Consider the following 15115-nt stretch of genomic DNA (forward strand, 5'->3'; position numbering starts at 1 on the left):
CGCCGCGTTCGGGGACTTATAAGTAATAATCTTAAGGTATATATATTTTTTTAATGTACGCCTGTATTTCCAAGGAATGAGCTTTTATGACCATACAAACATTTATAAAAAAAAACAAACAAAAAAAAAGTTTCACGGCATACCTCGTTGTACAATGTTTTTCATACGTTCATATTTATTTATACACAGTATAAAATAAACTGCTGGTTTCCTGTTTTTTCTTGAAACACAATCAAGCAACAGAAAAGTGTTAAAAATGAGACTATTAATATTAAATGTATATTTGGAGACTGGTCAAGTCAGCGCACGTGAGATTAGCAAGGAACATTAATTAAAAAAGACAAAGGAGGTTTAATTTAAATAGCTGTCTAAGGCATTTATTATTATTATAGAAAAGGGTCTCTAGAGGTATTTTACAAAGCAATAATGAGGCAAATATACAATATCACATATCATATTCAACACACTGTACAACGTCCTTTTCCTTCACTACAGCAGTGGGAGAGGACAAAGATAAATAATACCAGCAGGCCCTGCCCCTCTCCCTTCACGCACTTTGTGCACGCCTTTCACGCCAGCTCGACCTTTGGGGGCTTCGTCTCTGAGCCAGCTCTGTGTGAAAGTGGAACGAGAGCTTTGACGCTCCTTCATGTGGATTTAACGCTTTCACACAGCAATGATTGCATCCTGGGGTGTGATTGTCGCGCCACTGTGGTAGAAACGGTTCATAGCTTAAAAGCGTGTATAAAATGTTTTATGGAACAATGTACATGATAATACTGGTGTATAGACTATAATTTGAAATAAAAACCCTGTTAACAAAGAGATTTGGCGAAATTGGCGTATCAGAGACATTAAACAAGTAGAGCCGGCATTTACGTATATGCAGCGGTGGTTATTTTAGCTGAGCAGGCGTTTCTGCTATGTGTACTTTTACGACTTATCTTTGACTCCCTACCTTCAAACACAGATGCATGCTAAACATTCTCCTTACATGGTCAAAGGGTGCTCATTAGTTGTCCCCACCACCTAACCACCACAGATGGCAAAAAGAAAAAGTGTTTTGGGGGAAACCGATATTTGTTCTACTGTTACTTACTACAGAGTGCTTTTTTTTTTTTTAATTAAAAAAAACCTACGAAAAGCTGATTCTGTTGAAAGGATTGAATCGACTCTTTGTTTTGGTATTTTTGGTGCTGATATTGTCGCAGAACGCAATACTCTACGGGTGTTGAACGCTCACTCAAAGTGCTTTGAAACGGCTGTAATACGGCGAACTCTACTTTGAAAACAGTGAAGGAATAAATGGCAATTCCGAGTCTGTACATTTTTACTTTTCTTTTAGTAGTCAAATCAGTACTTGTACTTTATGGGTCTCCCCCCCCCCCTACAAATATCAGTGCCTCAACTACACTGCAAAGTAATTTGTACCATCTCTGCGCTTTGCTGAATTCTGCGCATAAATTCCGGCTCTACTGTTGCCTCAATTTTACAGGAACATGATGGGAAAGGGACTTCCAATATGACCTTGGAGGCCGGTGTGTGAATTTAGCTGAAGTAAGCGGCAAACGTAAATGTAAAAACAACCATTAAAAACCGAACCCTTGGGGCGTTAAGTAGATGGAGGAGGAGGCGGCGGCGGCGGCGGCGGCGGCTGTTTTGGGATAAGCACGCAAAATGGAGGCCACTCTGACTGGAGTCCTGCAGTTGCACGTCCGCTGGCATATGCCATCTTTGTCCGTTGGCAAAAGGGGTCATAAATAAGTCGGAGGGATTCTCTCCAGTCCGCTTTTTCTTTGTACATGGTGCGACACAAGCCGCAAGAGGGGGCTTTTTCTTTTCTTTTTGAAGAGGTGGGCTGGGGTCCCATTGTGGGACAAGTTGCAAACTCCAGTGTTTCGCTGTGGAGTCTTCTTGTTTTCTCACAGGTTCTTGGTATTTATGTGCGTCTTGTAATGCTTGGTCAGGTGGTCGCTCCTCATGAAGCGCTTCTGACACTGGTTGCACTCAAAGCGCTTGTCTCCTACACACACGCACACGCACGCAGAAAGATTAGATGTACGGTAACTTTGCAACAAAATGCAAATCACATCAATAAAGCACAAAAGCAGTCATTAAATACCACATGCAGTGTATTATGAAATTGGTGGAGCATTAATTCAATTGCCGACAAGTGCGCTGAATTGTCCATATATGAGTACGCTGGTTGTCCTCACTAGTACAACGGCAATGCAGGATCTTACATTAAGTCTTTTTAGGTGAGTGTCCCGATATGTTGCGGTAGCTCTGCTGGAACCGACACTGGGCCTGCAAACTGATTACGATAAGTTTCAAAGGTTAATTCATATTTAGCGCCTTTGTACGGAATTATTTACGCCGTTAAGAAAATATTACTTCCATGCAGTTACTTTCTTTTTTTTCATGTTATGGGTTTGTTTTTTGCAGTATAAAATCCAACAGAAAAAAATATAACATTTGACATTTTCTGGGCTGTATATCTTGTTCAAGATATTCCTTATAGGGTTTAATTGCGCAGTAAAAAGACGATGATGATTGAGTGGATAAAACTCTAAATTGAAGTTGAATATTAAATCTATGGGGAAAAAAAGCCAGAGTGTGTTGATTTCATCGTATCTATTTATTGCATATGTACCGGCCCGATTGGGCCAGTGTCAGCAAACTTGCTGTCACTCTGGTCAATGTCTTACTAACAAAAGCAAAGTGACAGGATTTCTTAAAAAAAAAAAAAAAAAAAAATCTGTGAAATGTTACATAGGGACCAATTGTCACGTTGCTACTAGTCACGTTTTTTGTTTCATTTCTCTTCCACAGCTGCACGACATTTATTATAAGATAAGGTTTTGCTTCTTTGTGCCCTTTCTCAACCTTAATAACTTGTATAAAGTGTCTTTGTTTATGCTTATGATGTTTTTTTTTAATTTTTCGATTGTTCGAGGTGAATAAATATCAAACCAAATCAAAACCATTTCTTCACACTCGTAAAACAACATGTTTACTAATGAGGTAAAATTGTGCATTAGTACACAACTCTGGGCTACTAGTACTACAAATCACATAGTGAAAATGTACTAGTTAACATCTAGATCATGACTACCGTATTTTCTGGACTATACGTCGCTCCGGAGTACAAGTCGCACCAGCCATAAAATGCATAATAAAGAAGAAAAAAACATATATAAGTCGCACTGGAGCATAAGTCGCTCCACCCCCTCTCGGAATCCAAGTTGTCTCTGGCCCGTAACGCAAATAAATGTGTCTGTATAAATCAAATTAATAAAATTGTGCGCTTAGTACACATCATTTCCACCGAGCTACGATGGTAACATGTAGCTAACATCCACACATGTAGCATTAAAAGAAAGACTTTAAGCTCACCAAAATGGTTGTAGATCGATTAAATAAGTCTTTTATATTTCCCCGACCATGGAGAATGTTTCCAAGTCTCCAAATGTATTTATGTATTCGGACGTAATTTCTCTCTTTCTCTCCTCTGCTCTCCTCCGTGCGTGTGCGTGTGTGGCTAGCTGATGATGCAAAACCATGCACGCAGGCACGGCGCCCGAACGGTACACTATTTTGTATAGATGGATTGATAGACAGGCAAATTGTCTTTTATCATACTATTTTAATTACTTATTTAACAAAATATTCGATTTTAACCGTTGAAATTATTCATGCATTTTAATAGCTTTAAGGATTTATCTTATGTTTCTTTATGTGGGTTACAATAACATGTGAAATTAATATAGAGGTAATTGTCATGGCTTGTTAGTGCTGACTTGTATTTATGATGTTTTGTCTCCCTCTGCAGCTTGACCAAGCTGTAAAATGGCTGTAAACACGTCAAGATAACATGTCACTTAACAGACTACTCGAACTATGAACTGGAGGTGGCGTGATTAAATTTGCCAATAAGAAGACAAGTTAGAAATATTGGGGACAGATTCAATTACGCTGAAGCGCCTGCAGAGGGAGACAAAACATCATAAATACAAGTCAGCACAAACAAGTTATGACAGTAATAATCACGTTCTACTGCAACTATGTGTTAATAATTTCACACATAAGTCGGTCCAGAGTGTAAGTCGCACCCCTGGCCAAACTATGAAAAAAACCTGCGACTTATAGTCCGGAAAATACGGTAATAGTACTAGTGTTGTGCAGATGTTACATAGTGTGTTACAAGTGTGCCTCACTCGTGCACAGAAATGACAGACGAGTGGCTGTAGGACAAAAAAAACCACATTTGCTTGTAATTTACTTGTCTCCCTACTATTGCGTTGTAAAGTCATACTAGTGAAGACAAAGCGCTAGTACCCGTATATGCACCTTAAGCTGGATATTAAAGTAGAAGTCGACCCAAACATATTTTTTCCAAGAATAGGTTCTATGCAGGCCAATTAGTTGAAACAAGGCATTCTGATTGATATTGTGTTTGTGGAATATGGGTTTAGCAGCAAAATCCACCCATTTTAGCCATCTCAGGGGGCGTCCATTTGTCACTTCAATCGACTGAAAATGACATCACAGTTGCTCAGGACTCAGGTAATGACCAATCACAGCTCACCAGTTTTTTGAAGGTCAGCCATAATTGGTCACCCGGTGGATTTTGCTGATTCATCCCTATTCCACGAACGCAATATTAATCATAATGCCATGTCTTAACTAGTGAGCCTGCAAAGAACATATTGTTGGGGAAAAAAAATAAGTTTGGGCTGACTTCCTCTTTAAGGATATCGCTTAAATGGTGTGGTGTGCGAGTGTGGTACCCGTGTGCGTCCTGGCATGCCGCTGCAGCTCGTCGCTGCGCGTGAAACGCTTGCCGCAGAAAACCCAGTTGCAGACGAACGGCCGCTCGCCCGTGTGCAGGCGGACGTGCGCGCGCAGCAGTGACGTCTTGCGGAAGGTCTTCTCGCAGCCGGGAAAGTGACAGATGTGCTTCCGCTTGCCCACGTCGCCCGGCCTGCGGGGGACAGCGTTAAAACCCTCTGCTGTAAAACCTCCCATTTCAACATGAAAGCTAAAATAAATCAATAAAATACAGCCAATATTCTGTTCGTGGAACGAGTAAAAGAGAGGCCGCAGCGGTGAGAGCAAAAGACGGAAATACTTAAAATAAGAAAAAGAGTTTTATTGTCTCTAAGGCAAATAAAGTCACTCTGGGAGGGGGAGCTGGACCTGACAATAGTTGAGGAGGACTGGTTAGAGCAGGGGTTCGGCAACCTAAGGTCTCTTTCAAACGAATGTCAAAGCTCAACTTGAATTATCCACCTGGCAAACAAAAATGCCTAAAAGTACAGTGGGAAAAAGAGCACCATTTCACTGAACAATGAAAATAAATATTTGCAAAATAACTGCCTGAATATTTATTTCACCTGGTTAATAGGACTTTGCGCACATGCAGTGTCTGCAAATCAGGGCTGGGAAGTCATTTTCATCTTTACACAGAACGGTAAGCTGCCGTCTTTTTAAGAAAAATCCACTTTTGGTGTGTAAGCGTCCATATTACATAATACATGAGACCTCGGTCTCTTTTCTCGTGTGAACATAATTGCGCTCCTAAAGTGACCCGCATACGCAGAAGGAGAGACGGTCGACGTCACACACGACGACGTGTTCCCGGAAGTACGGGTAAATGCGGTGCAGCTTGTCGGGGCATTTCGACAGTGGAGCGACTCGGTCGGAGGTAGAAATACAGTATTTGGAGGAATTGATGAGGCAAGGCTTTTTCAATCTCATTTCATGGAGCCGTGGCCGAATTCCACCTATCACCATAAATGTCCACTTTATGCCTCATGTTTCAAGCGGGATTAAATCAAAGTCAAATATAAAGTCAATGCTGTTACTCAAAACAATTCGCATTCTGGCCTCCTGACGTCAATGTCGGATGTATGCGACCTGGAGGTTCAGACTGCGGTCGCATTGCAACAAAAATCCCATAGGTATACTGTATGAAAGTGGCCAAAAACTTTGACTTACCAAGAAGACATGATGCATGTTTGGAGACAAATAACACGCACTTCAATCGGACACTTTTCCCCCCACCAAGCCACGCATAATGATGAAAGAGCCTCATGACTCCGCGGGTTGCCGACCCCTGGCTTAGAGACTTTAAAACAGGTAGACAAATCCTCTATGACCTATTATACGAGTCTCTTGCTAACTTCATTCACACACTTTGGCTTTGTCCGCCCTTAAACCAATATTGGATGGAGATGTCTTTTTCGGTGGTTTTTGGAGAAAAAAATAGAACCAGATGCTTTGAGTGCAACTTTTGGGGTTGCCCCCTTGTTTGCCTTCCTTGCTTGAATCCAAAAGTGTGCTAGCTTTTGCTATTTTGCTAGCCAGGAAATTAATTGTAATTGATTGGAAATCTACACTATGGCATTGTTCCACCCGCTGGATTAGAGAGACACGTAATTTTCTTCTCAGTCTTACAAAAAGTATGGCATACGGAAACCGAGGTTCTACTCTATGTTGAGGCGAGCTGGTTAGCACGACATGCTAGGTGCCGCATCCTACCTTTTCTCAGCGTCTTTACAGTTGGGGCACGTGCAGGCCATGCGTCTCTTCTTCTCACCGGCGTGGCCAGGAAGTTCCAGCGTGAGCGTCTGGTCCACGTGGATGGCGGGTTGGCCATGAGCCGCCACCCCCGCCAGCTGGAGGCTGCCGCCCTGCATGGTCTGCACCGTCAAGTGCTGCTGGCCTGACACACAAAAAAATACAAATAAAACGCTATATGCACACGTTACTACACAATAGCTTACGTGTATGGATCTTGGGAAGAAAAAAAAAATCTGACACAGAGCACCGTTATAATACATTTGATTTTTCTTAATAGTTTCTATTTGGTTTTGATGTTTGTTTTTTTAAATTCTGTTAGTTTTAATTAAGTTTTTAGAGTGGGTTTGTTAGTTTCTATTTTTCTGAAAAGGCTTTGTTTTAGTTTAGATTTTGTTAGTTTTAGTATCAGTTTTATTTTTTTTAATATATGAAGTATTTTCTGAATGCAAGAAAAAATAAGTGTTATGTAATAAACAACAATTGTTTGACCTTATTTCTTCTGAACGTTCGTACAGTAATACCAAAACAAAGGATTTCAAATAAACCATGAAAGCTCATGTACCAAATTAATTGAAGACTAAAACAAAGCTACAATTATAGCTTTAGTTTTATAAACATAAAATGTAGTTTAAATTCATTTTAATTTTTGTTTTGTTTTTTAAAAAAAGCACTCTAGCATTTATTTTTATTTCGTTCACAAAAACGTTTTTCCAATTTTAGTGTTACTTATTTTGTATATATACTACGATAATAACCTTGACACATTGACATTTTAGTGATTGTTGCCAACAGAGTCCATGACTACGTGTGCAACAAAAGTCTTAAATCTGAAGCGTGGGGTACTCGTATACTTGGCTCCAGTGGGTGTGCCCGCTTGCATGAGTGTTGCAGCATTTTGGATTCAAAGTCAAACATCTTCAACAACCAAGAATAGTCCGGTTGCCTCAATTCAACTTTGGCTTTTGAACATACTGTATTTTGCAAACGTGAACTTTTTCTATACCTCACCTAAGTGTGAACTGGGCCCATCATTCCAAAAACCAAATATGGAACTTCAGCACAAAAATGTGCCCACCCCTAAGAAAGAAGGGTCTCACTGGGCTACTTTTCAACAGAATAATGGCGCACCTCCCGCATTGGTGATGGTGACAGGAACTCCCTGTACTTGGACGCCGTTGATGCTGATGGTCTGCACCGCCTGCGCCGCCGAGGACAGCTGCGAAGTGTTCAGCGCCATCATCCCGCCCGCCGGTGCGATCTTGGCCAGGGTGCGCTCCTTCCTACGGCCCGCCGGCGTCTTCTTGGCGATGGCTACGGGAGGTGGCGGCGAGGCCGGGGTGGCGACGGGAGTGGTGGGCGTCGTCGCCGTGGAGACGGCGTCCTGAAGTTGCACCGATCGCCACTCGCCGGCTCCCGTCTTAAAAAAGATCTGACAAAAGGAGACATTATATGGAAATGAATGAGAAGCCCTGGAAAAAGACCGCAAATTGGCGGCTGCCATCTTGAAAACCATATAATGGCGGATGCGGATGGTGTCAAATACATCTGTTTGTTTTACTCATTTGCTAGCTAGTGCATTTAATAATAGCGTTACGCGACGGAGACAACTGGGTATGCGGGGGGGGGGGGGGGGGGGGAGTTGCGGGCGATGGTGGCTTGCCGCTGCCCGGTCCAAAGAGGCCTGTGGCTCCACAGCCCGGTGGTTGGGAACCCCGGCTGTAGATCATATTGAACATACTGACGATTGACTATAGACGGGAAACTTAAAAAAAAAAAAAAAGAAATACAGACAAAGCACTGACGGATGTTTGTAATCATCACCAGCCGGGGCAAATGCCCATTTTGCTGACGAGTGACAGAAGCACGTCCCGCCCGTCTCGCGTGTGTTTGTTATAACGGCAGGCTTGTTTAAGTGGACTGCATTGACTATTAATGTACAGTAGGTGGCGGTATATACCAAATAAAACAATAGAGCATGTATTAGAGTCATGAAAGACAACAACTAATTAATGAGCTAAGAATTTACAAAGTAGCTTTGAATACTAGATTTTACAGAATTCTTTTGAGTTCAGTTTTAAATTTTTATTTTTATTTTTGGAAAGAGTAGCGTTAAATAGGAGGCTGTGAAATGGCATTTTGCAGCCTCACACTCCATTTCAGAAGGCGGCAGTAATGCACCAAAAGTTGCTTGCCAACTACTAATAGGCAGAAGAAGAGGAAGACGAAGAAGACGACAAAGTTGAAGGAAAAGCATAGATTCATAGCCATGGCAACTTGGTTTCGGTTTCCACCAGGATTTCGGATGTACTTTAAACCAACGGGATCGAACCTTTGGCAATAATGCAACATGGGATTCTGGTTAAGGTAAACAAAACCTTCGAGTAAAACTTGTTGGTGTTTTCTTTTTCCTGGATTGATGATTGACAGAATGTTAAGTTTACTGACGGAAGCGATGACAGACGCGCGGTTAAAATAGCAAGACAGACTGACAATTACAGTTTTGTTTGGCTTGAAATAATGGCGGACTGACGGATGGGTGCCCTGGCCGAAGACGAAGACTCTCTCTCAAATGACAACATTCCAAAGATGTACAAAAGCAGGCTAGCATTGCTATTACACGTTATTCTTTAATTTACGTGAAGTAATGTGGGTTTCATTTACAATGTAAGTTAAGTATATTGATGCAGCAGTGGGTCTAAGATGGGGGAGGGAAATTTAGTTTGTGTGAATGTTTTTTTTTCTTTAATTCAAAATACACATTATATTTAAACTTATGTTAAAACCTGGGATAGGTTACTCCAAAAAAAAAAAAAGCATTTTGATAGTTCACTGCAGTGGATCCCATTTTTGCCGATCAACATTTTTGATGGACCAAAGACACAAACAAAGTGATCAATTACCAATTATACAGAATTCTGATTCCCTCATTGGTATCGTTCGCCAATCAGGGCGCATGAAAGGACGAGAGGGTCGGCTTGACCCACCTGCGTTGGCGCCGTGTCCGGCGACGCCACCTGCAGGCCGGAGGGAGCGGGCGACTGCCTCTGCGGGACAGGCGGCAGCGAGGCGGAGGCGGCCTGCACCACCTTCAGGGCCTGCTGGGGGATCTGCACCACAGGAGGGTCCTGCTTGGGGGACACCAGCTGCACCTGCTGAACCACCGCCGGCTGGCCGGGACTCTGCACGATCAGCAGATTGTTCCCCGCCTTCAGACACAAAAGCAAACACAAGGTCACCCGTCCGTGAATGGCATGCCTGGAAATGCCGATATTTTTCAAGCCGTTTTTCCGTGGGAGCGCTTTGGACGGTTTACAGTGTTGACAGCGGTCACCCGGCAGCCGACAAGGATCTGACGTAAAAGGTTTATATTTGCCTAAAGATGCCACAAGATGGCAGCAAAGCACTGTTTATGTCTAAGTGAAGCTCCGCAACTCATTTCCTCAAGTTCCTTGCCAGCAAGATGGCACAAAATGGCGGGAAAGCAACACAAGCCGGCTTTTCTCAGCTCGCTGTCGTGTGCGAAAGGTAAGCGACATGAAACAGAGTGTCGACATTGATGGGCCAATTTTCGTGGACTCCAACAAAGTATGAGAGGCGCAGGGCACTTCAACCTCACACCACTGTATTGTGGCGTCGTTTTGCCACTGTTACTCCCTGAGAAAAGTGGATCTTTCTGAAAAACATTCTAAGATTTCATTTTAAAGTGACTGAAGGCCAGCCCTCCCGTGACTAGCTCTCTAACAACTATGGAAGAAAATCTCTGCATAAAAGAGGCGGCGTATTACTCGTATGAGGGATGTTCGATTCCACAACACCACAGGGTGATAGCAGTTCCAGTAGTCGATTCTTGAGTAGTCACTGGTACCGATACCACCAGTACTTTTGATACACAAACCCCACCCACCCCCAAAAGACAATGACAGAACATTTTGAAGAAACACGGAACTATCCCAATATAGCAATTTTCTGTCAAATTGTACAAAATGAATGGCAATTTTCTATTCTTCTAATTTCTAGTTCCTGATTGTTAAACAGCCACAAGAAGGAGGCCGGTCCTGCTATCGAGTATCGACACCTTGAATTAAGGCTGATATGTCCATGTCGTATGGTTTCCCAACCTGAATGATGTTGTCCGCAGTTTCTATCAGGATGGTCTCCATCTGCTCCGGGGGCGGCGAAGGAGCCTGCGGCAGCGGTGGCAACGGTGGTAGCGGCGGCGGCGGCGGCGGCTGAGCATCCAGCATCACTTTCTTCTTCCTGCCTCGTCGCGGCTTTCCCACGACAGCGTGCGCCGCCGCCGCCGTCGTCTCGGTAACGATCTGAGCGCCGCCCACTTCCCCTGTCGCCACATTGAGCGGCAGCGTGAGACCGCCGGCCAACTGTACCAACTTCCTCGTTTTGGGCGAAGGTTTGATGGCGACGGTCTTTTGCGTCGGGACGGGTGCGGCGACGGGGGCGGCGGCCGCCTGGGCCGGCACGGACATGGGGGTGGTGATGAAGGCCTGGTTGGTCCCCGGTATGAGCTGGATCTGCCCCCCCTGCGGCATGACCTGGATGGTCTGGGCGCCCTGAATCTGCGGCATGACCTGGTACTGGATGTTGGCAGGGGCCTGGGGGTTGGGGCGGCCCGGGCTCTGCTGGATGGTGAGCACGATGGGGCTGCCGGGCGCGCCGGCGCCCAGGCCGGCCGGGAGCTGGATCACATTGCCCTTGGCTTGGATGAAGCCCAGGTTCTTGGGGGGCGCCGGTGCGATGGGAGCCGGCTTGATGGGGAGGAGGCGGCGAGGCTGCGGCTGAGCCGGCGGCGAGGCGGCGGGGGCTTGGGCGGCGGGGGGTCCGATCTTACTGCAGGTGGCAGCCAGAAGGGCCAGAGGGGACGGCTGACTCTCTGCCTGGAAACAGACACAGATGGATTTACATATGTATAGATGCAATAAGTAGCAAAGTTGGATTAGTTGGGGGCTTTCAATATAGTTAGTTTTTATTTATTTGTTTTGTTATGTTTTAAATTCATTAGTTTTCCTTTGTTTTCAGACAGCAAGTTTGTTGGTTTTTTTAAAATCACTTTTTATTTTTTGTTTTGCTATGTTTTAAATTCATTAATTTTCATTTGTTTTTAAACAGCAAGTTTGTTGTTTTTTTATCAGGTTTTGTTTATTCAAAATTGCTTGCTTTTAGTTTTGTGTTTATTTGTTTTACTGTTGGTTTTCTTTTTTTGAAAATATATGGAGTTGAGTGAAAAAAAAAAAAAGGTCACTAAGTATCGTGTAATTAAGTTAATTAAACAAAATAACGAATCTACAATTCTCAAACAACAGTTTGACCTTCCTTCTTCTGTATAGACGAAATAAAGACTGTACATTTCAAATGAACTCCAAAAGCTCATGATATTATGACATTAACCCAGCGGTGGGCAATTACGGCCCTCGAGAGACGGTGCCCTGCCTGTTTTCCATCTGCTCATATCCACCCTGCTGCAACACACCTGATTCAAATGATCATATAATCAGTGAGGTCGGCAGAAGCCGGATAACGATCCTGATCATTTAAATCAGGTGGGTTGCAGCAGGGTGACATTGGCCCAATCCCAATAGCCACACTTGCACCCTACGGTCTTCGCTGAAGCTCACACGTAGTCGAAGTGCACGAAGGGTTCAAGTGCACAGAAATTGCAGAATTGGGACACTTGGGGTGACGTCATCGACGTATGCCCCTGCGTCAATGAGCGTGGCAAAACGGGTTGTTGTTTTGGCAATTTTGCTGTTTCAAATTAAATCAAAACGTCAGTAAAGTAGTAGGTCAAGGCGGTCTCGGTCAGTCGGTGGGTGTTGTCTCCATTATTTGGACTAGTTGCGGCTTCTGAACGATATGCAGTGCATGCGCAGCGTAGTATTAGGTTGCGCAGAGTATTTGTTAAAACCAAAGTACGTACTGAAGTGCAATTTTTGGTCTACACGGCCCCTCTGTGAGCGAGTCAGGTTAAGCAGAGTGTGAGAAATTCATGTCAAGTACGTGTGCTGTCATTCTTTCTTTTGTGGATTTTCACACCTGAACGTCTGGGAATTATGAAAGAAAAAAAAAAAAAAAAGGCTAGCACATACATCTCCTTTCACTGTTGCCTCACCTGTGTGGTGGCGGTCGAGGGCTGGAGATATTCACTGGGACTGACAGCGGAAATGGTGGCCATATTGTCCTTTAGACCTGCAACATACACGCAAATATCAACAATATAAGCAACAGCGTGTGATGCTTGATATCACTGCAACTTAGCAGAGCCCACAGCAGCTTCATGGCTGTACTTCAAATACATGGAAGTGTGTTATAATAACACTGAAGTGTGTCGAAGGTGTAATATTAGAATTCAACGTTTATGGACGTCTTTACGGCTGTTTTCCACTTATAGCAGGGGGGGGTCTGGAATGCACCACGCCGAGAAAAACGGATGTTCACTGCAATGCATTGGTGAGTACAAGCATACGCACGCATCACTTGACTGAGCAGGAAGACGCTGCTGCTTCGCAACATCAAAACATTAGGCAAAACATTAGGCGCACAAGCTAAAGAGAGGCAAAGCAATTCTGCCCTAAAGATAGTTCATTTTGATCGCCTGGGAAGTTTATCATTGTGCTTCGGTCATGATGCTGAGAGCTGTTTGCAATATTTTGACCCTCAGGATCACCGGACACAACTAAATACTGTCTCGGATCACGAATGATGTGGAAGGTGTACCTAATATTGTGGCCTGTGAGTGCTCACTTTCAAGCCAAACACGGTGGGTAAAAAACAAATATACGCGTTTTTTTCCCACCTTCTAGGTATTGGAAAATAATTTGAATCTAGAAAAAAAGAAAGTAGGGAAGAAGGCACAAAAAACCTTCAGCAACAGAAAGAAGGATGTAGGGACGCATGAAAACGGATCTGTTGCAAGGAAGAAGGAAAAGAAAGGAGGAAAGTAGGTTTAAGTGAAGGAGGCAAGGATGTAAGGATGTGTGAAGACAAAATCAGGTCTGAGGGAAGGAAGGTAGGAAAGTAAACATGCCAGAAAAAAGGAGGTTGGAGGAGGAAGGCAGAAAAGTTAGTTTAAGTAACAGAAGAAATGATGTAAGGGTGCATGAATTAAGCAAAATAAAAAAAAGAACATTAAAAGAAAAAAACATTACATTAAGTGTCTCTACCATTACTGATCGAATTATATGGAAAATGACCATAGATTAAAATGCGAGTGCGAAAAAGGAGGAGGGAGGTCAGACGGGAAAAGGTGCCACAAGAAACATGTCCAACTATATACCTACATTTGCCGTAGTCCACATAATGTGGTAGAAGTAACAAGTACTTATAATGGACACTTGCACATTGACGTTATTTTCAGGGATTATCATTTTCATTTGTAAAATTTCCAGTATCGACGCCAACAAGCAAGAACCGGCGGTCCGCCTTCGATGCGTCCGTCCGGCTAGCTTGGTTGGTTTGTTTGCGCTAACGACGTTAGCACGCGGGCTACAAAAAAAAACCACCAACAACAACAACAACAACAACAAAAAACAATCAGTAGCAGCTCCGGTGGCTAGCAGCTAGCGGCGAATCTAATCTGATTTATTTCGCGTGCGGTTTAGCCCCGACGACCACAACAGGCTCCAATATGTGAACGTACATGAGGTTGTGCTTTATTGAGGAGAGGAAAGAATGGGACATTTGAGTAGTTACGTTTGAGGAGAGACAAGTCCAAAAGCATCTTAGCTTATCTTAGTTTAGCTTGGTACATCAGCATACTCAAGCTAGCTCGGAAACGCTAGCATCCGCGTAGTTAGCGAGTTAAACTCTTCGATAGCAATAGAGAAAAGGGAAAGGCAATTCAGGAAGTGCGACGGCTTTGGGCTTGACGCAAACCGCCGCAGCCCGCCTTTAGTTTCCGTCCACTGGCCGCCGAATGGTGGCGCGCCACGCAAATTTCATGTTTTACCAAGTAGAAGGTAATATAAACGCCAATGTTTGAATTCCTACCCACCGCTCATGACGACATTCGCTGTCCGTAAAGCCTCGAAAGGCAGCGAGCACCGGGAGGAATCCGCCCGCTCGGCCCTGCGCCAATCCACGGTCAGAGGAGACTCGAGTGGCGGCAGAAGCGGCCAATCCCAATGATACATTGCAGTGATTGAGAGTCAAAATATCCAATGGGAGAGGGATTTTTGTGGACGTCAATCGATGGATGACGGCAAAACCAATGGCGTCAAGAGAAATTGGCTCGGAGGGCGTTTCTCCGCTCGGTCTTTCGGCCTATATGAGCAGGAGTCAAGTTTGAATGACGTGACAAAGGTCCAATGGGCCATTTGAGGGGCGGGGCGGTCCGAACAAGATCGACAAAGCTGTCGGCCAATCAGGCGCACAAGCTCAACAATTATGCATTTACCAAAAAAAAAAACCGTTCAGAAAAAACTATAGGAATAAATCAATTTACCAGCTAAGAATCTAATTGGAAAAAAATAGTACTATTGTGGGAATCAATGTTTTTTTGTTTTAGAAATATCTCACT

The 15115-nt window shown here is 43.8% G+C and overlaps 1 protein-coding gene across 4 annotated transcripts; it reads right to left on the bottom strand.

Annotated features, from left to right (window-relative positions):
- Nucleotides 1–350: 350 nt before the first annotated feature.
- On the bottom strand, nucleotides 351–14734 carry sp2 (sp2 transcription factor). Of its 4 annotated transcripts, none has more exons than XM_086034183.1 (8): nucleotides 14591–14734; nucleotides 12710–12786; nucleotides 10704–11477; nucleotides 9570–9791; nucleotides 7714–8014; nucleotides 6544–6727; nucleotides 4791–4984; nucleotides 351–2023 (listed from the first exon to the last, which is right to left on the bottom strand). In XM_086034183.1, exons 1-8 carry the CDS (start codon nucleotides 14727–14729, stop codon nucleotides 1923–1925), a joined length of 1992 nt encoding a protein of 663 aa, XP_085890309.1. In that variant the 5' UTR covers nucleotides 14730–14734; the 3' UTR covers nucleotides 351–1922. The 4 variants fall into 4 exon arrangements, with proteins under 4 accessions (XP_085890309.1, XP_085890310.1, XP_085890311.1 ...); XM_086034184.1 differs by lacking the exon at nucleotides 14591–14734 and adding an exon at nucleotides 14290–14584; XM_086034185.1 differs by lacking the exon at nucleotides 14591–14734 and adding an exon at nucleotides 14237–14584.
- Nucleotides 14735–15115: the final 381 nt, after the last annotated feature.

The sequence above is a fragment of the Filicampus tigris genome, chromosome 6 (assembly GCF_054856515.1).
Source record: "Filicampus tigris isolate MCC_2025a chromosome 6, RoL_Ftig_1.0, whole genome shotgun sequence".
In the NCBI taxonomy this organism is placed as follows: domain Eukaryota; kingdom Metazoa; phylum Chordata; class Actinopteri; order Syngnathiformes; family Syngnathidae; genus Filicampus; species Filicampus tigris.

Excerpts from the sequence above, each read along its gene's own strand:
- sp2 (XM_086034183.1), bottom strand. The coding sequence starts at position 14,729 with ATGTATCATTGGGATTGGCCGCTTCTGCCGCCACTCGAGTCTCCTCTG. Across the intron at positions 12,787-14,590 it reads AGCGAATGTCGTCATGAGCG|GTCTAAAGGACAATATGGCC; the intron begins GTGGGTAGGAAT and ends TGTATGTTGCAG. Across the intron at positions 6,728-7,713 it reads CACCATCACCAATGCGGGAG|GCCAGCAGCACTTGACGGTG; the intron begins GTGCGCCATTAT and ends TTTGTGTGTCAG.